At 45.4% G+C, this 25,000-nt stretch overlaps 1 protein-coding gene across 1 annotated transcript in view; it reads right to left on the reverse strand.

The window, feature by feature from the left end:
• Positions 1-25,000, reverse strand: part of LOC310791474 (metallophosphoesterase MPPED2) — a gene marked incomplete at its 3' end in the record, with an annotated part of 139,694 nt that overhangs the window by 73,665 nt on the left and 41,029 nt on the right. Inside the window, exons 3-4 of the mRNA XM_083653161.1 lie at positions 21,756-21,937; positions 5,080-5,305 (exon numbers count right to left, since the gene is read on the reverse strand). Coding sequence (XP_083509287.1) covers positions 5,080-5,305; positions 21,756-21,937 — 408 coding nt within the window. The remainder of the gene's footprint in view (positions 1-5,079; positions 5,306-21,755; positions 21,938-25,000) is intronic.

Consider the following 25,000-nt stretch of genomic DNA (forward strand, 5'->3'; position numbering starts at 1 on the left):
AGAGGGTAAGGGTACCGAGTCCGACCCCATCAGCGGCAATTACAAGCTAATGCTTTGGAACGCGACCCTGAAGTCAAAATTAGCTTATTTTTTTTTTGTGTGTGTCATTATAGAGGTGTCTTAAAGACAGGGATTTTTCATTGAAATTGTGCCCATGAAGGCAAGCGAAAATATAAATTCTAACCTACCATTCATATTCATATGCATCTTAATTAATCCAAAGCAAAACTATTTATTAATCAATCCCCAAATCTGTTTTATAAATCTAATCTATTAATATTTTTTCTGCAAACAAAAAGTCCAGTCTGATGTCACTTCTCAGAAGTTGGCCGTTCACATTTCCAACATGATTCTTTCTTTCTTCCAAAATTGAACTTGTGTAGATGATTGAACTTGTGTAGATGATTGAACTTGTGTAGATGATTGCTTTTTCAGATACTCTCTAGTGAAACTAATTAATTGGGAACACATGTTGGCACAGCTTGACAGGTATATTTCAACCAATCAAAATGCTATTTCAGTGAAGGGGCTTGACCTTTGTCAAGTTTAAAATGGATTTTATTCAGACAAATCTTTAGGGGGGAGAAACAGTCGAATATTTCCAGTTTGGTGATATGATGTGAAGTTTTTACCTGCGACCTAGGGCTTGATAATATATGGATAATATATTGATATGTATTTATTTGAGGGGCAACGTGATGTTTGTGCGGGACAGAGCACCTGGAGTGATCAGTGCTCACAAGTGTTCAGTGTTCAGTGTTCAAAATGGCTTTCTACATAATGTTGAGACGTTAGAAAATCCTTCTTTCTTAAAGACGTCTAAATTCCAGACTCAATCATGATGTAGGAAAAAAGGAAAGATGAGTTCCATCGCTGTACCAAGTTGCCACACTTCCACTTTAAAAGCTGTTCAAGTTGCAGGTTTTAGATGATGTTTTATTGGTTGACATTTTGATGTACCCTGACTGTTACACCATGAATGAACCAACCATTCGAAAAGGCCTTTTTCCATTTTGTAAGAAAGAATTCTGTAAAAAAAAATTACGATTAATTACCCAACAAGGTCAAAGTATGTTTTTCCCCCCATTTCCATGTGGCTTTAAAATCACCGTTAAGAGTCGACTAACTCAAACTACAGCCACGTGATTGGCCAGGCGACAGCCCCCCTCGCCACGTGATTGGCCAGATGACAGCCCCCCTCGCTGGCCAGCGAGGGGGGCTGTCAGACTCAATCATGAGTCTGCTCGCGTGACCATAATGAAATCCAAATTCCATTTTCATTTGAATTTAGGGGTTAATAGGCTCAACATGTTTTTGTTATTGTTGTTGTTGTTTATGACTTGGCTCTCTCAGACTGCCTCCTTGACATCTTTCTCAAAGTGAAAACCAAATTGTGACGGTTTATTTTAGATTTTTGCCCTACCTTTTTATCATTTTCAAATCATCCAACTTATGGAAAATTCTGCAATATTCCATGTTCTACAGTTGATTCATGACCAAACTCCATGATGATTCTGTCTGTCCGTTTTTTCCCCCTGCATTGCAGAAATCGTACGACCCTATGCTTTGCCGCGGCCACCCAGGAGGCAGGAGGGCAGGCGGGTGCCGGGGCTGATGGGAGTGAGGGGGTCAGTGCACGGCTAAGTGAGACCTCACAGCCACCGGACAGGACAGCCAGGCTGGACCAGACCAGACCAGACCAGACCGCCGGGCGGCCACAGGCAGCAGCAGCAGCACCATATGGGTGTGAGGAGGAGGTAAGGAGGAAGCAGAGGAGGAGGAGGAGGAGGAGGGGAGGGAGGAGGACCAAGCTGTCCACTCCACCTCTCACGAGACCCCCAGCTGTCACAACAGACACTTACCAGCCTCACACTAAACACACACCAGGGAGGGAGGGAGGAGGGAGGGGGGGGTGTAGTGGGGCATCCTGCCTCCCTCCCAAAACAGAGAGATAGTAGAGAGAGGATGGAGGGAGAGAGAGTCTGCTTTTCCTGCCTGGCTGTGAAGTCTGAGGAAGCTGCTAATTATAGCCGCTAAAGGACGGAGCGGTGACCTGGATAGCTATTTACAGAGGGAGCCCACAGCGGGTTCAATCAGCACACACGTGCAGCAGCACAACATCCAGCCAGCAGGGGGCAGAGCGCCGGACTGCTCACATCTAGCTTCAGACTAGATTAGATTTAGCCTTTACTGTCAACCTTAAGATACATTTGCCTCGGGCATTCGAGAGAACAAACAAGTAGGTGGCGTCATAGCACACGTACAATATATCCCTCTAACAGTACATGTACAATCAACCGACGATTAACATTCAATAACACAGATTGATAATAAACCAAAAATCATACGCACCGACAATATTAGCCAATATTGCACAGATGGCCTACGCCAAAATTATTGCACAAATGCCCTGCGCAAAGATACGGGTGTAGCACCCCCCCCCCCAAGATAGCTGTAATGATAAATAAGTTAAACAACCGGTCTTGAGTGAATTGTCACCTTGCCGTCAAGTAGGGCTTGACTTCAAATCAACATCATGATTATTTCAAACTTTTACCTCGATTACGACTAATGGACGTTTATTAATTTTATACGCTTTTTTTAACACTGCCCTCATACTCGTCACGTGACTGAACACAACGTAGTATTTTTTTTAAGGGGACAGTTCATGAACGCACACGTTGGGGAAAGTATTAAACGTGACTGGCCATTTAGTCAGGCCTCACAGAGTTGGCATGCAGCCTTCCCTCTCTCTCCCTAGAGGGTTTTCATAGTCCACTTCACTGGCTGATTCCAACTCTGCTCACCTGTGTGTGATCACCTGTGAAGACGTGATGTCACACACACACACACGAAGATGAGGAATCACTCGCTACCAGATTCTGTGGTTCAAAAACATCTCCAGGATGGTTCACTGTAATACTGTATGCAATTCAAAAACAGGTGTTGTCATCTTTGACTCGGCTGCCCCCACAGTCTGTAAGCACACGCTGCAGCTTAGACTGTCTCGGTACAGGCGGGGGCATCTGGAGGAGAGGCTGTAGAGACGGCCTGCAAAGTCTGGAGACAGAAATAACACAAGAAACACTGCAGAAAAACACACCAGACACCCAAACGGTCACAGGTGTGTCGCTGCACCAAATCTACTGACACCCAATGTGTTTCTGTGCACCGAGTACAGCAGAGAGAGTCCAGGTCTCAACGACAAGACAAGACAAGACGAGACGAGACTTTCAGTGGAATCATATTGGCATGATTTGATGGTACTCTGATACCGTGACACACAATATAGCTCCTGATAACAAGCAAATTTTATTCAAAAACTGACAAAATGACGTAGAAAACATTTTAAGAAATATTATGCAATAAATTAATTTCTTTCCCGTTCTAGACTTTTTTGTTTTGTCCTAGCCTTTCATTTGCTGTGTGTGCAGAATTATTTCCCCGTTTTTCCAAGGAATATGATTTGACGGTGTCAGTTTTGTTTGACATCACACCCTAACAGTACCATTCGGATCAATGGGATCAATATTAAATTTGATTTCTGAACGTGATTTTAATAGAAAGAGAAAAAATGCTCTCCGCACTTTGGTCAATGGCCTGAAGGCTTCGCTGAATAAATCATACTTTTGCATCTGACAGAAGAGTGTAGGTAACATTTTCCTTTTTCTACGGTCTAGTGTTGTTATCTCTTCACTTCCGTGCTGGGTTGTGTTTCATTAACATGTCATTTTGCCATATTGTAAATAATATACGTATATTGAAGAAAAAAATCATTATGATTATCGTGATATCGGTTTCATATCATCACCCAGCAGCACTGCTGTACTGATGTTGGTCAAGATGGACGACAAACACAAGCATGTACAATCTCCACGCTAACATCATTCCCTCTCACAACACTCTCTCGTCTGTTGGCGTCCCTCGCCCAAACACACCCTCTCTCTCTCACACACAGACACACAGACACACAGACACACACACACACACCCTCGCCCAAACCCCCCTCTCTCTCTCACACCCTCGCCCAAAAACACACCCACCCTCTCTCTCTCTCTCTCTCATCGGTCGCCCGCACCTGAGACGCCTTTGAGAGTGTGTGGCGCCCTGGTACCACGCGTATCACTTAACCCCGTGTCAAAACACAGGTGTAACGTAAGCCCGGGGAGCAGGCGAGGTCCCGCGGCCCAGAAAGGAGGCATGCGTGCCGGGAGCAGCACCCTGCATGTTAGCCAGGGGACAGGGTTACCGCTAACAGGGAGGGCAGCTGGCAGACAGCCAGACACCCACAGAGGGAGAGAGAGAGAGACACGCCCGAGCCACAGCGCCGCTAACTGAAAGGTAACTGGATGCTCAGCAGCGCTGGGAGAATGGGTTTCAGGTGGGGGGGGGGGGGGGGGGGGGTGCTAGGGGGGAGGGGTGGGAATCACGAGTTTCATCACGATACGATATTATATCGATTCTATGGACAACAATACGATATTTCCTGAGACAAAGTCTGACACAATTCGATTTCAATTCAATTCAATTCAGGGGCCTGCGATCGATATGAGACCATATCATATGCCCATTTAACACAATCAGTTGCATTTGCTCACAGTTGCTCACAAACAGCAACTAGAATATGATTTGACTATTTTACTCCCTTCAGACATTTAAATAAAAAAAGAAGAAACTATATTATTTTTAATAACGATAGAGACAGAGAGAGAGACAGAGAGCGAGAGAGAGAGACAGAGAGTGAGAGAGAGAGACAGAGAGTGAGAGAGAGAGACAGAGAGCGAGAGAGAACTGTATTTTTCCCTACATGTATGTCTGTACTACCATGTACAATGCGCTTTGGCAACACTGTAACTCACTATGGTCATACCAATAAAGCCTCTTTGAATTGAATTGAGAGAGAGACAGAGAGAGACAGAGAGAGAGAGAGACAGAGAGAGAGAGAGACAGAGAGAGACAGAGAGACAGAGAGAGAGAGAGACAGAGAGAGAGAGAGACAGAGAGAGACAGAGAGACAGAGAGAGAGACAGAGAGAGAGACAGAGAGAGACAGACAGAGAGACAGGCTGGGCTCTCTTACCATGGCGTGCCGTATATCCGGAAGCCCTTGACGGTGACGTCGGAGTCCTGCAGGTACACACAGTTTGTGAGGAGCGACTGCACGTTGTCAAAGTCCTCCGGCTTCAGCTTGGACACCGAGGGGAAGCGGTAATAGTCCTGCTTCACCAGCTCCGCCATGAAGTCCTTATCGAAGGTCAGCTCGTGGTTCCCGGCGATCACCACCTTGAACTCGTACGGGAGGCCGCCTGGGAGAGAGACAGAGAGAGAGAGAGAGAGACAGATAGAGAGACACAGAGAGAGAGAGAGAGAGACAGAGAGAGACAGAGAGAGAGAGAGAGAGAGAGAGACAGAGAGAGAGAGAGACAGAGAGAGAGAGAGAGAGAGAGAGAGACAGAGAGAGAGAGACACAGAGAGAGAGAGACAGAGACAGAGAGACACAGAGAGAGAGAGAGAGAGAGAGAGAGACAGAGAGAGAGAGTGGTGAGAGACTGATGGCTGCAGCCTGTGGAGGAAGCTGGTCAGAAACAGAGGACACTGCAGTTTTTTTAGGTCAAACATCACGTCTTTATATCCCCCATGAAATAAACTCCTATTACTTTTACTTCATGGAAGAAAAACAGGGAAGAAGTAACACAGGTGCAACAAGCAAAACATTCACAAGGGTTTCCAACTTCCAATCCATAAATTTGAGGTGTTCCGGTGCCGGGCCCGGGGGCCCTCGTTAATGTTTTGGTTGCACCGCGCGTTGTTACTTCCTGCCTTTGACGAGACACACAAAATGGCTGCTGCGAAAAAGGCGAATTCGAGCCTTCTCACCGCCTCATCGTTCACTTTGGGCGCTGTGCCCTTTTCCCCGCTCTCCTCTCTCTGCCCTCTGCTGACACACAGCCGCCTGACGCTTCTTTACAACAGCAGATTCAGCCTTCATCAATTCTCTTCTGTTTCTTTACCTTTTCTTCTTTCCTTTCTTTCCTCGGACTTTCTTTTTCTTTGCTTCCTGTGCGTGTGTGTGTGTGTGTGTGTGTGTGTGTGTGCGCGCACGTGCGTGTGTGTGTGTGCGTGTGTGTGTGTGTGCATGTGTGTGTGTGACTGTGTGTGTGCGTGTGTGTGTGCACGCGTGTGTGTGCATGTGTGTGTGTGTGCATGTGTGCGCGCGTGTGTGTGTGTGTGTGTGCATGTGTGTGTGCTGTATGAAGTGAATTGACCACGGTGAGGGAGAGGGAAGCAGTGGACTGGCAGAGATTAGCGTATATTCTCCTTTCTTCTCACGAGCGTTAGTTTCTCTTTGTTCCCCTCCTCCGGCCACTGATAACAGGAGGCTGCGCCGGGCGGAGGAGGAGGAAGCAAATTGAATAAAATGTTGAATAAAAGGATTTGTTAAAAAAAGAAAAAAAAAAAAAATGCTATGGTAAGTCAGTGAGAGGTGAGATGGGAGCGTGGTGCTCAGTTTCGGGGTGGTCGGGGGAAAGATCAAATGAAATGGAAACCGAATATAAGAAAATAAAAATGCAGTCAAGATACACTGGCTCAAAGCAGGCCCATATTAAATTCCAACACACCCGTTTCTAGCGTGTGTGTGTGTGTGTGTATGTGGTGGTGTGTGTGTGTGTGCGTGCGTGCGTGCGCGTGCGTGTGTGTGTGCGCGCGTGCGCGTGTAGCGTTCTCTAATGCTGAAAATAAAAGAAGCATGGCTCCCTGCTCTCGAGCTTTCATTTTAGCTGCTCTAAATTAGCTCTTGTCGCGTCTCTGGATCATAAATTCCAGTCTAACCCTATAAGAGAGAGCCATCCCTCAAGTCCCCCAGCCCCTCTAACTGGATCACACACACACACACACACACACACACACACACACACACACACACACACACACACACTACTAGACAAACCAAATCATCCTCTTCGCGACGGCTGCACACTAGCGTCAGGCTAGGAGAAAGGTGGGGGGAAAACATAATTACCATCAAACAACTCCGTCTCCATTACTCTACTGGGAATTGCCAATGGCGTTTATTGCCATCTCACACTGTGTGTGTGTGGAGTGAGAGAGGAGGTACATCTCACACTGTGTGTGTGGAGTGAGAGAGCAGATACATCTCACACTGTGTGTGTGTGGAGTGAGAGAGCAGATACATCTCACACTGTGTGTGTGTGGAGTGAGAGAGCAGATACATCTCACACTGTGTGTGTGTGGACTGTGTGTGTGTGGAGTGAGAGAGGAGATACATCTCACACTGTGTGTGTGTGGAGTGAGAGAGCAGATACATCTCACACTGTGTGTGTGTGGAGTGAGAGAGGAGATACATCTCACACTGTGTGTGTGTGTGGAGTGAGAGAGCAGATACATCTCACACTGTGTGTGTGTGGAGTGAGAGAGTAGATACATCTCACACTGTGTGTGTGTGGAGTGAGAGAGTAGATACATCTCACACTGTGTGTGTGTGGAGTGAGAGAGCAGATACATCTCACACTGTGTGTGTGTGGAGTGAGAGAGCAGATACATCTCACACTGTGTGTGTGGAGTGAGAGAGGAGATACATCTCACACTGTGTGTGTGTGGAGTGAGAGAGGAGATACATCTCACACTGTGTGTGTGGAGTGAGAGAGTAGATACATCTCACACTGTGTGTGTGTGGAGTGAGAGAGGAGATACATCTCACACTGTGTGTGTGTGGAGTGAGAGAGGAGATACATCTCACACTGTGTGTGTGTGGAGTGAGAGAGTAGATACATCTCACACTGTGTGTGTGTGGAGTGAGAGAGGAGATACATCTCACACTGTGTGTGTGTGGAGTGAGAGAGGAGATACATCTCACACTGTGTGTGTGTGGAGTGAGAGAGTAGATACATCTCACACTGTGTGTGTGTGGAGTGAGAGAGCAGATACATCTCACACTGTGTGTGTGTGGAGTGAGAGAGGAGATACATCTCACACTGTGTGTGTGTGGAGTGAGAGAGCAGATACATCTCACACTGTGTGTGGAGTGAGAGAGGAGATACATCTCACACTGTGTGTGGAGTGAGAGAGGAGATACATCTCACACTGTGTGTGTGTGGAGTGAGAGAGCAGATACATCTCACACTGTGTGTGTGTGTGGAGTAAGAGAGCAGATACATCTCACACTGTGTGTGTGTGTGGAGTGAGAGAGCAGATACATCTCACACTGTGTGTGTGTGTGGAGTGAGAGAGCAGATACATCTCACACTGTGTGTGTGTGGAGTGAGAGAGCAGATACATCTCACACTGTGTGTGTGTGGAGTGAGAGAGCAGATACATCTCACACTGTGTGTGTGTGGAGTGAGAGAGCAGATACATCTCACACTGTGTGTGTGTGGAGTGAGAGAGCAGATACATCTCACACTGTGTGTGTGTGGAGTGAGAGAGTAGATACATCTCACACTGTGTGTGTGTGGAGTGAGAGAGGAGATACATCTCACACTGTGTGTGGAGTGAGTTTTGTACATACTGAAATACACATGTACACATGTAAACACTGTGAATTTGAAAAAGTAATGAAAAGCCCACAAATCATAGTTTCAACGGATTGTTTCCTCTCAATATGAACGTTTTGACCGATACCGATATTAACATTGCTGTTATTTTGCTCATCCGACTGATACCGATATCTAAAAAGAAAAAACGACCGATATGATTGCTGATATACCGTGCATCCCTAACAAAATAAAACTCTTTAAAGTGTAACTAACCCCCAAAACACTTTTTGGTTTTTAACTCGTTATGATTTGGCGTTATACAAATATTTTATTGATTGATTGATTGTTTGCTTGCTTGATTAAGGAGCAAGTATGACTAGGCCTATGAGCAGAGAAAAGGGGAATATATTGTTCGACTTAACAAAGTCTGCTAGCTTCTCTGAAGAAGACATTTGCAGTTGTATTCAAATAAAAAACAACAGGTTAAAAACATTTCAGTTAGCGGGTGTATTTTTCACAGACAGTGCAGCAGTAAAAACACAGCATGGTAAACAGGAGAGCAGTCAAATCAATTCAACCTGTTCAGTTGGAGGGACGGTTACGGCAGGATAATTGTCATCTGCTGTTTCTCCGTCTCCCCGCAAATCAACTCTGAAGGAAAAACATTCAATCAGAATCAACATGTTTTCCCCTCAGTGCAGAGAGCCACCATTACAATCAATGTAAGCTTATTCGCTTATTGTTGAGGTAAAATTGAGGTGAAGATCTGGAACACTATTTTCATGTTGAACACATCCAAATGCTGTCTGAAATCACGTTTTTGGCTCACCTGCCAAGGCTTGGTAAAAAAAAAAAAAAAAAAAAAAAAAATGCAAAGAAGAGTAAATTAGTTAATTCAAATTTCAAATGTTCATAGAAATCTGTCAGCCAACCTGTTTTCAGCGATATGTTGAACTCAGTTCAGGTGCTGTGTGTTCATGTCAAACTGGCTCGGTCTCTTACACACTGTATCCAGTTCATAAAAGTGAAGTATTCAAATGATAGGAGCACATTAAAGAAAACCAAATCACTGTCTCATCCGGTCCGTGCTTGGTAGTGGGACTATCACATCCTCAGTGTTAAAAGATTCTCACCCTTGAGCCCATGCAATTCTATCCGATATCAAATACACATGTGTGCATATAGACAGGTGGACGGACGGACGCACGCACGCACACACACACACACACACACACACACGCACGCACGCACGCACGCACGCACACACACACGCACGCACACACACACACACACACACACGCACGCACGCACGCACGCACGCACGCACGCACGCACACACACACGCACGCACACACACACACACACACACACACACACACGCACGCACACACACACACACACACACACACACACACCACAGAGGCCATGGGAGCAGCTTAAAGCAGATGATCAGAGCAGTGTGGTAGCATCAGACAGACAGGCTCGTTCCTCTGCATTGATCTCCAATGATCTCCCCCACCGGGCCAAACCACCGCTCGATGTCCCTCCACCCTCCACGTCCTCCAGAGAGGCCAGGGGGAGGAGAGCGGCTCCACCCTCCATCTCCTCCAGAGAGGCCAGGGGGAGGAGAGCAGCTCCACCCTCCATCGCCTCCAGAGAGGCCAGGGGGAGGAGAGCGGCTCCACCCTCCATCTCCTCCAGAGAGGCCAGGGGGAGGAGAGCGGCTCCACCCTCCATCTCCTCCAGAGAGGCCAGGGGGAGGAGAGCAGCTCCACCCTCCACCTCCTCCAGAGAGGCCAGGGGAAGGAGAGCAGCTCCACCCTCCATCTCCTCCAGAGAGGCCAGGGGGAGGAGAGCAGCTCCACCCTCCATCTCCTCCAGAGAGGCCAGGGGGAGGAGAGCAGCTCCACCCCCCATCTCCTCCAGAGAGGCCAGGGGGAGGAGAGCGGCTCCACCCCCCATCTCCTCCAGAGAGGCCAGGGGGAGGAGAGCAGCTCCACCCTCCATCTCCTCCAGAGAGGCCAGGGGGAGGAGAGCGGGGAGACAGAAGATCTCCCTCCTCCACCGAGTTTCATTCAAGTCAAACTCCAGGAGGTGAAAATGACTAATTCTCGAGAGGGCTTTTCACACTGCATTCTGTTAGCCAGGGGCTACCTTAGCCCATTTTCACACACACATTGTTTAACCCAGGTTAACCTAAACCCAGGCCAGGGCTATACGATTCACACTGCAGTGCTACTAGCCCTGGGTTAGTGGCCGTTGGAGACAACGTGACTAATGTTTACATTCTAGCAACCGTCCAGTTAGTCTTTGGCTCCATTTCACACTGGCAACTTTTAGCCCCGTGTTTACACAAAACCCCAAAAAGTCAGGGGCAACCCTGCTCCTGACCAGCTAGCCCTGAGCTAAAGTCGGGGGTTAGCCAACTTTGGAATGTTTCAGGATTGTGCAAGTGAGCAAGTTTTGTGCTTTCTTAGCCTGGGGCTAACAGCTCCCTTAGCCCGAGGCTAAGAGAATCAGCTAGCCCCGGCTAAGCGTAGTGTGAAAAGCCCTGAGGTCATTCGGGAACACATTATTTGACAAAAATGACTCAAATCCTATTACGTTTCTCATAGGCTTCATACCGTATGAGTGGGTGTACAAAAAATTATAATCGCAGCCAATAATGCCATCACGCACTTTTTAACTCCCACTCCACCTCAGTTTCCTTTTCACCATGGCTGCATCGCATTGCCCTGCAATTTATTCATATTATATTGTTCCAAGCAAAAAATATGTTGCGTTCCAGAGACAAGACTGTCAAAATGCTGTTTCCTGGTGACTTTAAAAGGAAGAATTTTCGATGATTCTGTTCCTATACATAATTTATATATTCCATTCCTGTAGCAACTTGGACCCACAGACAATATCGTCTCCACTCTCCAGTCAGCTGTCAGCGCCGCTGCAACCATGAGTCCAAACTGTCAGAATATCTCCAGTGAAAAATCCAGTGTGCGAAAACGATCCAGAGAGTGACCGATCTATCTCTCTCCACCGCGTTCCCCTCAGCGGATCATCGTGTACCAAAAGTCTACTGTTTACATTCTGACCGGAGCGTCCAGAACTCGTAGATCACTCCACCAGGAACCACCTTCCACCCCACAGCGCTCGGTGCTGCGGCAGAGAAAAATAGTTCTGCCATCTCCTGATGAGTGAAAGTTGTGGTATTATGGAAGAACTGAGTCATGTTTCCTCTCAACTCTCCTGTGGAGCCACAAACGTTGTTTTTTTTTGGAGATATTGATGGAGCCAATATTGTCTGTGGGTCAAACTACTACAGTATGAAAGAGATCAATTATGTATAGGTCCAAAATCTATGAGCGGCTTATTCTTTAACAAGCTTCTCTTTTCTCTGAGCCTCTGTGTCTCCACTTCTTCTCCGTCTATCCGACTCCCTCTCACCTTTTCCTTCCCGACTCCCTCTGCCTTCCAGAGGTAGAACAAAACAAAAACGTGGCCTTGGAGAGAACAACAAACCATTCACCTGCCTTGTCTGCATCAGAGCCTGTTCATTCTACAGGGGGGAAAAACACAGAGCCCACACTATAGAAGCCAGAAGACAATGAACAACACAAAGAGTGTTCCGTCTCCTCAGCCAGACTGCAGCATCTGCTGGCCTCCAAACCACAGCGAGAAGAAGAGAGACGAAGCAAACACACGGAGGAGCTGGAAGTTCTGCTCAGTGACTCACAAGCTGCTCAACTTGACCTTTTTTACTGTGCAACAAATATCCGCTTTCACCGCTGGAGACACCATCATGTGTGTGTAAAACAAAACAAATTAAAAAGATGGGATACATGACACACACCATCTCTACTATGCCGTGTTCAGACCTCGGCGACAGTTTTTGGAGCTTGGCACGACCCCCCACAGGTCAGAAGTAAATCGCTGTTGGCTCGGCGCTCGCAAATCTGAGCTCGATTGCTGTGTGCGTGAACATAATATATAATTATATATACCGGTATATATAATATAATATAATATAATATAATATATGCACTATCGCTTGTCTTGGTTCCCCCGTTGAAATGAAACTTCACTATAGCCTTATCATGTTTTTCAGAAATGTAGTATTTAATCAAACACCTGCATATTTTTTCAATCGGATGGTAAACATACTGTAAGTAGCAGACACAACCACTACACCAGGAATGCCAGCTCTGGACACTTAATACCCCCAACCCCAAGAACAAACCTCCTCAAACGCACAGTTATCTACCGTTCAATAACATCTTGGAACTCACTACCGCCTCGTATAACTCCAACCCAAAATAAATTGTCATTTAAAAATCTACTCAAGACACACCTAATGCCCCGGTCCATATGCACTATGTTGTAACGGAGCCTACAGCACAAGGATTTCACACGTGATACTTGTACTACGGAGTGACAATAAAAATCTTGAATCTTGAATATGACTGAAACAATTGTATTATATTTCTTATGATTCTTTCAAGGAGGTTTTCGAAGGCGACAAGGGCCAGATTTAATGACTGTATGACTAGTATGCTATTGTTTTGTTTGTACTGATACCACTCACCTACGTTTTTGATTGTATCATTTGAACTGTCTGTTATGTATTGTTTTGTATGTGCCTTGCATGTATTATGTCTTGTCCTTTTTGTGGACCCCAGGAAGATTAGCTGTCGCCAAGGCGTCAGCTAATGGGGATCCATTCAATAAACAATAAACAACAATAAACAACTGTTCACAGATGCAGCTAAATATCTGGTCGTGTCGGGAGAGCCATCAACGTGCTGCAGCCAATGAGAGCGCAAGACACGGGGGGACTTTACTCCAGTCCAGGCAAGTGGCCTGAGGAACAAAGATGTATAGTGTAGTAGTAGTAGTATATGGGCCATTCTGCAGAGCTGGTGCGAAATACTGTCCCACAACCAAAAATAACCCAAAAAACACACACAAAAAAACCCCCAAAAATAAATTGTATTTTTTTTTTTTTGCCTTTATTTATACAGGGGGAGTCTCACTGAGAGTAATGCTCTCTTTTTCAGCAGTACCCTGTCCACATTCACACCTGGAAGCTGACCAGTACAACCACAGTCTGAGCCTTTGGGGTTAAGGGCCTTGCTCAAGGGCACCTCAGTGGTGGTAATGCGGGAGGGGCAAGCGCTGCCTTTTCACTTTCCCCACCCAGATTTACCCTGTCGCCGGTCCGGGGGATTGAATTATATAATTTGAATAATATTTGAGATAGCGGTCACTCTGACTTAATCACTCTTGACTTCATGACTTCGAACCAATTGTGGAGAATGACCCGATAAGTTTTGAAGGGCAATACTGCTACCGACTGTTTTAGATGGAAGTTGATAATTGAAAATATTTTTTGCTGATGTTTAACACGTTCACTGCCATTGACGTATTAATACGTCAAAAATAATCCAACGGTTGACTGCCACTGACGTATTAATACGTCAAAAAAAAAATCTTTTTTTTTTTTTTGACGGTGCTACGTGGATCAATGCCCCCCGCGTCTCCTATGGAGATATTGGAAGTATTGAATGTGTATAATCTATTTTACCGACCAGCTAGGTGGCGACGGTCCTCTCCCGACAGAGAGAAAGTCAACCAAAAGCAGCCGCCTCCCGCGGCTGCTTCCTCCATTCTCAAGGAAATGGCTTGGCGATTTTACAGTCAGAAACGAACGAGCCTCATTCTCATACTGTAGGCGGGGACGCTTTCGCGCTGCTGCGGTGGGGGGTTCCAGAAATGGACTGGGTGGGCAGCATAAAGCCTAGAGTCGCACGGGGCTTCATCGGGGCTCTCAAACCCAAGAGACGAGTGAGACCTATCCACACTCGCTGCCAGGGAGGGAGGCTGCTCAAACTCGCTGCCAGGGAGGGAGGCTGCTCAAACTCGCAGCAGCAGCAGCAGCAGCAGAGCACTCGCTTGTGACAAACGCAGGCTGAAAGCCACTAGACACGCCCACGGAGGGAGGAATTGAAGGAGAGGGCGTTCGGAACTATATTGTTTGGATGTCTGATCTCTCACTGATGCCAAAAATAAATGGTTAAAGTGACTGTTCTGCCTGTTTGATTGAATTTCACAAAACTGCGATTATCTCAGCTTTCACTCTCAGACGCTAAAACCATGCTGTACTCAATGGCTAATATCTACATAACTACTAACTCTACAAACTAACTCTTTTAGACAGAGAAAGCACACATTCTATTACCGTAAATTCCGGACTATAAGCCGCGGCTTTTTTCCCGTTTTTTGGCCTTTTTTGGCCCCTGCGGCTTATATAACGGTGCGGCTTATCTATGGATTTTTTCCAAAAAAAAAAAAAAAATCTCTCTTTTTTAGCACTCTTTCTAACTATAAATCCACTTCTGTTTTAATTTCCTCTCTTGCCCTCTTTTAACAACATAACATAACATAACATAACACAACACAGGTAAGCAGAAAGAAAAAGACGAAGCAATCACCGCCATGAATGAGGAAATGACTCACCTGCTGGAGGCTGGAGATACACGGCTTGGGCTAAACTTTTACTCCGTGAAACACTATCGATTAAGTCCGACATCGCTCAGAGGTTTGAGCAGCTTGAAAACAAGTTTGAAAACGTGCAGAAGTCCATCCACTCAATCACTAAAGAAAATAAGGCAATCGTGAACAGAGTTTCTAATGCGGAAAAGCGCATCAGCGCACTGGAGGACAAAAACAACACAGTGAGTCCGAAAGTGGATAAAATGCAAAAACAAATCGAAACACGCAGGTTGATGACTTAATCAGCAGGAGTAAAAGAAATAACATTCGCCTGATCAATGTAAAAGAGGGAGCTGAGATTGGTGACATGGACGCTTTCGTGGCAAAATCCTGTGTTACATCCTGGACCTGAAGGAAGGCGAGAAACCACCAGAGGTGGACAGGGCACACCGGGCGCCTCGGCCACGTCCAGACCCCGGCCTGCCACCGAGGGCCATCTTCATCTGCCTACTCCGCTGGCCCGACCGCCAACTCATCCTCCAGGCTGCGGGGAAGAAGCCCCTCACCTGGGAGGGTACGCGCTTTTTCGTCCGGCAGGACCTCTCCGCGTTGGTGCAACAGAAACGGGCATCATCGAAAAGGTTAAAGTCAATGGATATCGCTTTGGCGTACTGTACCCAGCGAGACTCGTCATAACCATTGATGGACAGCGGCGGAACAAGAGCTCAAAGTGAAACTGCCGAATATCTTTTGAGTTGGACTGGTCAATAGTACTGTGAGTAACTAAAATAAAAAAATAAAAAACGGAATTCTCTCTTCTTTAGCACTCTTTCTAACTATAAATCCACTTCTGTTTTAATTTCCTCTCTTGCCCTCTTTTCACCACACCGCGGACACTGTGTGCACTGTAAAAAAAAACAAAAAATACCATTAAAACACCCGCGGCTTATAGTCCGGTGCGGCTTATATAAGAAAAAAATAGTCAACTCTGAAGGTGCGGCTTATACACCGGTGCGCCTTATAGTCCGGAATTTACGGTAGTACTTTTGTGAACTTTGTGTTGAGAAACTCCAAGCAGAAAAGAATCCTCGGCTCTTGTAAAATGAGCCAGAATCCTCAAAAAACGGCTTGGCAAAAGCTACCTACAGCAAAAAAAAAACGGCTGGCAGTCAATGTGTTAATATACACCAATTTGACCCAACCCCCCCCCCCCCTCTCTAAAATTCAAACCTGCAGTTAGACCATCACGGGACACTAGAACTCTCCAATACCAGCCAGGACCAGGCTCTGAAATGACCCGTGGCCAGGTGATGTAGGTGAATACATGCATGGGCTGCTGGGCTGTGGAGGGTAAGAATGTCTCTCTGTGTGTAACTGTTATTTGAAACAAAACATCCTGCACTCCTACTTCACATTTCACTGATTTCTACCATTGTGAAATGATGAAATATGTTATTGTGGAATTGAACGACTGACAGCCAACGTGCGGCTATGTTACTCCACTGACAACCAAAACATGGCTGTCACAAATCTCACACTGGCTGTCAGCCAACAACCAAGTGTCCATCAGAGTCTGCAGGAGGCGCTGTCAGAAAGTGTTGCACCTACTACCCTCTCTTTGCATCCCGACACTGAACACACCATACATAATATACTGAATAATTCACCATACATAATATACTGAATACACCATACATAATATACTGAACACACCATACATAATATACTGAAAGTGAATACACCATACATAATATACTGAAAGTGAATACACCATACATAATATACTGAAAGTGAATACACCATAATATATACTAACTGAATACACCATAATTAGGGATGCACCAATCCACTTTTTTCAATTCCGATACCTGAATTTGGATATCTGCCGATACCGATATTATGCCGATACCAATATTTTTCTTGAATATACAGTGTAGGCAAAGATTTGGCCAATTAAAGATTTTTTTTTAAATATACCTTGCAAAAAGCAGACAAAGTTAAGAAAATATACAAGGCAAAGAAGGATACTATTATACATGGGCAAATTACGTCCAGCTGTGCTGGAATTGCAAATAAATAAATAAATAAATAAATAATCCAATTCCGATCCGATCCGATCCGTGAATCAGTGCCAATATCGGCACCCGATACCGATATTGGATCGGCCTCATCCCTAACCATAATACGGTGTATTCAGTTAGTATATTATGTATATTATACATAATATACTAACTGAATACACCGTATACATATACTGAATACACCATATACTAGGGCTGCTCAATTAATCGGATTTTAATCTCAATTACTATTTCGGATTCCCACAATTATGAAAACAAGATAATTGAGATAAAACAACTATTATTTTTTATATATTCATATTTTAGTTAGCCGATTTATTTATCTAAAAATAATAATACTTTTATTTTCATGTATTTCCTTGTTTTCCCCTTAAATTATATTTAAAGTTCAAAGACATCCAGTATTAAAAAGACACATTTTGCAAATGCATGATGTTGCCAACGTCAATGAGTAATCACGTTAAATAACCGTGATCTCAATAATATCAGTCAAAACAATCGTGATTATGATTTTTGCCATAATCGAGCAGCCCTACCATATACATAATATACTAACTGAATACACCGTACTGTATACACTGAATACACCACATACTATACTGAATACACCGTATACTAGGGATGTCACAATATATCGTCCCACAATATATCGCGATATCAAAACGTGAAAATATGTATCGTTGAGATGAAATCTCATATTGCGAGAAGAAGAAGCTGAACATGGTGCCACTGATCTGCATTTGATTGCATGTTCGCTCTCCTTTTCATTGCTTTGTTTGAACAGACGAGGGACGTTACAGACACGGAGGATGAAAATGGTGAAATTACTCAAATTAGCGTGGAGGATGCCCCCTCAACTTACAAATCGATTGCAAAAGAATATTGTTAAAATTATCGTATCGTATCGTGAACCCAATATCGTGAACTGAGTGTATCGTGACACCCCTACCGTATACATATCCTGAGTACACAATATACTAGGGCTGTGCGATTTTGCCTAAAACTAAAATTGACGATTTTTTCTCTCAAAACTCGATTTTCGATTTCGATTTCGATTTATTATACTATTATACTTCTCTAAACATGTGTTGCCCTGCAGAGCTCTTTTTCCCCCTTTTTTCCATAATTGACAATTTACGCTTTTACTCTGAAGGCAGGTTTTAGCTTGCCGCTGCTATGCTTAACTTCCTGGCTGTTGCTTGCTAACTTGACACTGGTGGATTTGCGTGTTCCTCCGAGTCCGTGAGATAATTATATTAGTGTCTAAGCGACCACCCGTGCTCGGAGTTATATCTGTACTAGAATAACACAAAGTCACAACAGGAATGCGTGGAACTGCGATAGCAGTTAGGGGGAAATTCAGACACACAGGGACAGGTGAGTCAGCTGAGGCTGACAGCTGCCATGAATCCAGCCATCTATCAGTACTCGGTGGCCTCACGTGTTGTTTTGTTATTATGTGAACTGTAAAGGCAACGTTTCATCGTCCGGTGATAACGTCTGTGTTCGTGTGCGCGCGTGAGTGTGTTGTGGCAATCGTTATCTTGTAGGCTACAGCCTGCAGTGCAACAAGCTGCGCTCAGTGCTCACTCTGTGCTTTTTGGTCGGGGGTGTTGAAATAAGTCCATTGCGCTGCTGTCTTTAGTAGCCAGTATCACAGCCTCTAGAGAGACTTTTACAGCGGGGAGAATGGACAAGTAGCAGCATGCGTACATGAGAGAGAGCCGCCCCGCGTAACGTAATTACCCTAGTTAAAGTGAAAATTTAATTTAAATTTTTAATTAAAAAAAAAAAAAAAAAAAAAAACGATTTTACGATTTTCATTTTTTTAACATCGTCCTAACTAATTAATTCGATTACGATTCAAAATCGATTAATCGCACAGCCCTACAATATACATATAGTGAAAAAATACATATACATAAAAAATAAAATCACTATATCCGCTGCATATCGGTAATCGAAATCCCCCCCCACTAAAATCGGTATCAGTCTCAAACATCCCATATGGGACGGGGTCTAGTACCACCTGTCCTGCACCTCATTCTGAGCCAGGAGAAACCCTGCTGTGTTCAGGATGACCCTGACTACACACTAACCTAAAAGTCAACTGTACAGTACGCACCTCACAGGCCCACTGTGAGCCAGGAACACCCTGCTACTTACTGTCTTCCACATAGTGTACCTGCCATTAAACACACTCTGAAAACACCCCCCGCCCCCCTTTGTGGTGGTGATGATGACCAGGTGTGCTGACACAGCCCCCCCCCCTCTCCTACACACACACAGCTTTCAGCAGGATAATAATGGCCGACACCAAACTACACACAGTCATTTTCCACTTTGCTCTGCATCGATTCCCCATTACGGACGCACTCGCATCGCTGTTTCACCCTCGCTTAACAAACACACACACACACACACACGCACAAACACACGTCATACACACACACACACACACGTCATACACATACACACACACACGTCACACACACACACACACACACACACACACACATCATACACACACACACACACACGTCATACACACACACACACACGTCACACACACACACACACACACACACACACGTGTCATACACACACACACACACACACACACACACACACACACACACACACACACGTCATACACACACACACACACACACACACACACACAGCTGTCTGTTTTGATAGATGGAGGGATTTGAGCGGTGGCAGGTGAGATGCTAGCGGTGACCCCGGGGACGGGACGGGCCTGCAGGGACAGCACCCAGTGGAACACAGAGGGGACATGTGGACGTGCCTGGATGAGTCTGAATGGACATCCCCTTTATGTGTGTGTGTCTTTGTGTGTGTGTGTTTATGTGTGTGTGTCTTTTTGTGTGTGTGTTTATGTGAGTCGGGGGAATCAAGGGCAGAGCACCTGGCAGCACATTAAAGGAGCGGCCTGGCACAGTGGAGTGCCGCTGTGGCGCCACTACTACCCCCCCCCCCCCCCCGCCCCGCCCCCCCGGGGCCCCCCAAGTCTGTCCATGGAGGGGGGGGGGGGGGAGTAGCTTCAACAGCCAATCTGCACTAGGGAGGGATAATTGAATATATGCCAATACAAAAATGTGACAATAATATTGTATCGTGGGTCAGAGAAATGAATGGAGATAATGGCTCCGTTTTATTCTGCTGGAGTAATCACAGATGAGACGCTTGAGCGTCCACATTTCACAAGCTCTCCGTCCAAATTGTAAATTATATTGTTGTCACTTTGTGATGATGACATTTTCAAATTGTTTACTTTCCAGCGAGCCAATGACATCACTAGAAAGATTGGTGTCTCAGGAAGAAACATAAATCTGCGCAGTCTTTGTTGTCATTGAACTATCATTGATCGTTGCAAATATAAGAAGATTTAGCTTTGTCCAGTAACTTAAAATAGTTTTTAAGGAATAAAAATGACATAATATCGTGGTTTTATTGAATCCTGAAGCTCGTATCGCATCGTATCGTGAGATGAGCAGATCATCCCATCCTGGATCTATCCCCCTATCACTCTATTGTCACTCTATTTCCATGCGTTGAACATGTGTGTGTGATTCATATCCTGTCACACCTGCCTGTGCTGACCAGTGCTTAAAATAAAACCCTTCGTCTTGTGTGTTAAATTCCTCAACAATTTTACAATGTGTATGTGGTGGTTGTGCCCCGAGGGCCATCGGCCTCATGTATATTTTAAAATCTGTCAAAATCAATCAGTTTCAATTTCTGAAATTAGATTTTTGCCCAAAAACAGTCGGATACAATTACATAATTAGATGATGTTCCCCCACCAGTGTGACGATAGCAGGATTTTTCATGTGCTCGTCGAGTGGAAAAGTTTCACGAACGCTTCAGTTTAGGCAATTCAAACGTTGGTTAAGGTTTGGGCTAGGTGTTAATGAGATAAGATAATAATAAGATAATCATGTTTTTCTAAATGAATGAAAACGTCCCTTCTAGTCTCAAACTCGTTGAGTTGGGAATCAAACCCGCGGGCTGTTTTCATGAGATGTGGAAAGTCCAGGCTGTTTCGTCTCACCTGCCAAGGAACATTAACGGCGAAGGTTTGAGAAGAGGCAAAACACCCAAAGAGCGTTTACAGCCAACGGGATCAAATGACATCACCTCAGAGAAGTTCCGGGCGAGTGAGGCGCGCTGATTTACGTGCTCGCCCGCCCCCCCCCCCCTGTGTGCGTCAATGTATGGACCATATTAACTACATTAGAGGAGTGAAGAAACCCTCTTTAACAGCAGCTTGGAATGTGTAAACTCCGGCCTGGAGGGTCAAGTGACGAAGCGTGCAGAGTGAAAGCGAGCGCTGCCACCCACAGCAGAGGGGCCAGAGGGTGGGGTCAGGGGTTAAATGGGCCCGGGTGTTAGGTCAGAGGGGTTAAACTGGACACTTTAGCACAGCAGTTGTGTGTGTGTGTGTGTGTGTGTGTGTGTGTGTGGGGGGGGGGCAGGGGGGAGGGGGGGGTCATTGTGTGGTCTAGTTACTGGTTATGTGTGCGACACCCCCCCCCCCCCCCTCCCTCCCTCCCCCCCCGCTGCTGCCCCACGTAAGCTTGGGGCAGGAGTGTGGGAGCGCGCGGCGGTGTCGTTGTGAGTGAATGCGGCTAAGCTAAGCTAAGCTAAGCTAAGCTAAGCAGCTTTAGTACCTAGCCAGTCGTTGAACTTCTTGACCTCGGAGGGGAGGCCCAGCTCGGTGAAGTCGCCCATGTGCAGCAGCACGTCGCCGTACGGCATCTGGATCCCGTCCGTGCGCGAGTGCGTGTCCGACACACAGACGAAGCGGGTGTGTCCCGCCGGCTTGGGAGTGTCATAGGGGATAGGGTCCACCCTGGAAAAGACAGAGAGAGAGAGAGAGAGAGGGAGACATGGTTTATTTGTATTTATTTATTTATTTTTGTTGTTGTTTCTTGTTCTTTGAGTACCGGCAGTCCTCCTGAGGCGTGTACCACAAAGCACGATTAGTGGCTTACGGCCGGTTCACACACACGCCTACGCCTATGCCTACGCCTATGCCTACGCCTATGCCTACGCATATAGGCATTGCTTCATGCACGCCTGGCGCCTATTTTCGTTCACACAGGACGCCACGCTCTGCGCTACGCTGAACACATGAGCAGCGTTTTTTTTACACTTTTCAGATCTGATTTATAGCATGGGTGAGTCCTCTTTTTTATTGTAATGTGCAAGTCTATTTCTTGGCCCGCTGTAATTGTTATTTTCCCTCGGGTAATCATGTGACTATGAGTCATCAACACCATGAGTGATACTTGCATTGAGACAGGGGGGGTATATATACATCTGACAGAAAAGACGTTAATAGAGGAACACATGAAGGACAGCTCTCCTACTATGCACTCGTTAATTCACGCTCCACCCTCCCTTTTGGGCAAACTCGGTAGAAAATATGGCCCAAGTCCACCAGAAACAACAGCCAGCTTGACAGTTCAGCGCGCCTAGAGCTGAAAAATAGAACAGACGCCTAAACGATAAATGCAGCGCAGCGTAGGCACAGCGCGAGCGTGGCTTCAGCACAGCGTGGCAGCGGTATGTGTGAACGCTCTCGTCTGTTAACAAGGACGCCTAAATTTTAGGCGTTGCTTTAAGCGTCGCTCTAGGCGTGTGTGTGAACGTGGCGTTAGCCAGGCATCTTCAGGTTTAACCCTGGGTTGGCCACGCTACTACGACGCTAGTTCACTTCTTACCGAGATAGATCACCATGATGGCAACTTATGCTGCACGGCTAACCTGCTAGCTACGGAGCAGGTGAAGTTCAGAGGATAAGATCAAAGCGCATGAAAGACCAATCAGCTTCTGACCAATCAGCCCTCTGGAAACAGCGAGTCACCATTCATATAGGAGCCACATTATGAAAAATAGATTGCATTCAAATGAAAATCACAAAAGAAAAAAAAGAAAAACATTAATGGCTCCTGTTGAATTAATCGAGCACTGAAGCTTTGCACTTGTACATAATTAAATTAAGCCTACTTACCACTTTGGAATATGTTTTTATATTTACCGTATTCATTTTTATTTGTTCCCAAGTAGTTATGTTTGACCCCGCCGATTGCAGCTGAATGCTGCGTGTATAGCGATATATTTAGTACGGGTCAGACACTTCATGAAAATTACTACTGAGCCCCTTGATAACCCACGTATTCACCACACAGATTGTATATACTGTAGTATAAATCAATAAATATTTAAATGACATAGGCTACAGCCTACATCATTTCAGGATTCTCTTCTTTCTTTCTTTGTCTCTGGCATTTCATATTTGTAAAGCTTGATTGCTGCTTTTTGTCTGTCTAATAAATGCTTGAAAACTGCACCAACCTCACAGAGGTAACTTCCTACTATATGAAAATGTACATGGCAAAAAATAAATGTGATTCTGATTCTGGAAGGCAGATGATGTCTTGAGTGTTTTGTGGATTTCCTCGTCCTGTAAGTCTTATGGTCAACTCACACTGCAGTGCTTCAAGCCAATTTAATAACATCACACTTTGAAAAAGTTCTTCTAAAGATGAAGTCCATTCTCCAGGAGAACTGTAAAATCACCAGGCCCTCACACCGTCAGCACTATGTTAGGCTCCATGTTATCTCCACCAGAACTAGACCAACCAAGAGTTGGTCCTTTCCAATCCTACACAGAAAGGTCTGTCCTCAAGGCTCCTTCACAGACTCTCTCTTAAATGTGGCTTCTAGCCTGGTAACTTCACCTATTTAGAAAAGTCACTTGAGAAGACTCACAGTTATCTCCAGAGATATATCGCAATATTCTGTGTGGCAATATTATACTGATACACAAAAATCCAAGTATTGCGATATTTTATTATATAAATTGTCAGGTGCATGCAGAATTTATGAGGGATTTTTATGCAGAATTTATGAGGGGTTTTTATGACAATACAATTTTGCTGCAATAAAAATCTGTTTTTTCTTTTTCTTTTGGGGACATAATTTGCAGTTGAAAAAAGGTAATAAAATTGTGACTTAAGTATCCTGATAATATCTTATCATCTTACCTCTGGGGATTCAGGGCAGATATGTTTTTATGTTCTAATGTTGAACAGCAGCATCCTCTCTAAGAGGAACTGCATCCCACCAGCAGGAAGCAGCTAAGCTATCAACGCTCGTGCTCTTTTTGGGAGTTTTTTTTTAAATATTCTTACGTGGACGATGTAATCTATATAGAAAACAGATTTTTTTTTTTGGGAGGTACGGTGGTGCAGTGGTAAGCAAGGTCGTGGTTTCGATTCCCACCTGGGACGATGTGAACGCTGAAGGAATGCGTGCCCGTCCGCATGTCCTCGAGTGCCCACCGCCCGGGTGGGGTCGTCAAAAGGGCCTTTCTGTGTGGAGTTTGCATGTTCTTCCCGTGCCTCCCGGGGGTTTCCTTCATATAGGAACCCCCTTCACAAAAACATGCAATATCCTGGTTGCTAATGTGGTTCCTCCTCTGGTCGGTAAGGGCGCCTGGTCAGAGGGCGGGGAACTGGTTGGAATAGCGTGAACCTCCCACGTGCTATGTCCTACCGGTGAAGCATCCTCTGTCAGGTGAAAAGAAGCGGCTGGCTGACTGCCCATGTCTCGGAGGAAGCAGGGAGCCAGTCTCGGCTCTCCCCAGATCGGCAGAGGGTGGAGTAGCAACCAGGATTGAGAAATCAAGTGAGCACTAACGGGTGATAAAATGGGATAAAAAATCGGGAAAAAAATTATAAAAAAAAGAAAAAGAAAACAGATTTTTTTTCTTCCAGAAAATGTATGCTAATTCTATACCAGTTAGCAGAAGGGGACAGAGATGAAAACTGCAACCTTGAAAAGAATATTTGTTGTACAAAATAGGTGATTATGGTCCGCAGAAGAATCACGAGCGGGCTAGCCAAAA

The sequence above is a fragment of the Poromitra crassiceps genome (genome assembly GCF_964638095.1).
Source record: "Poromitra crassiceps genome assembly, chromosome: 16".
NCBI classification, from domain to species: Eukaryota; Metazoa; Chordata; class Actinopteri; order Beryciformes; family Melamphaidae; genus Poromitra; species Poromitra crassiceps.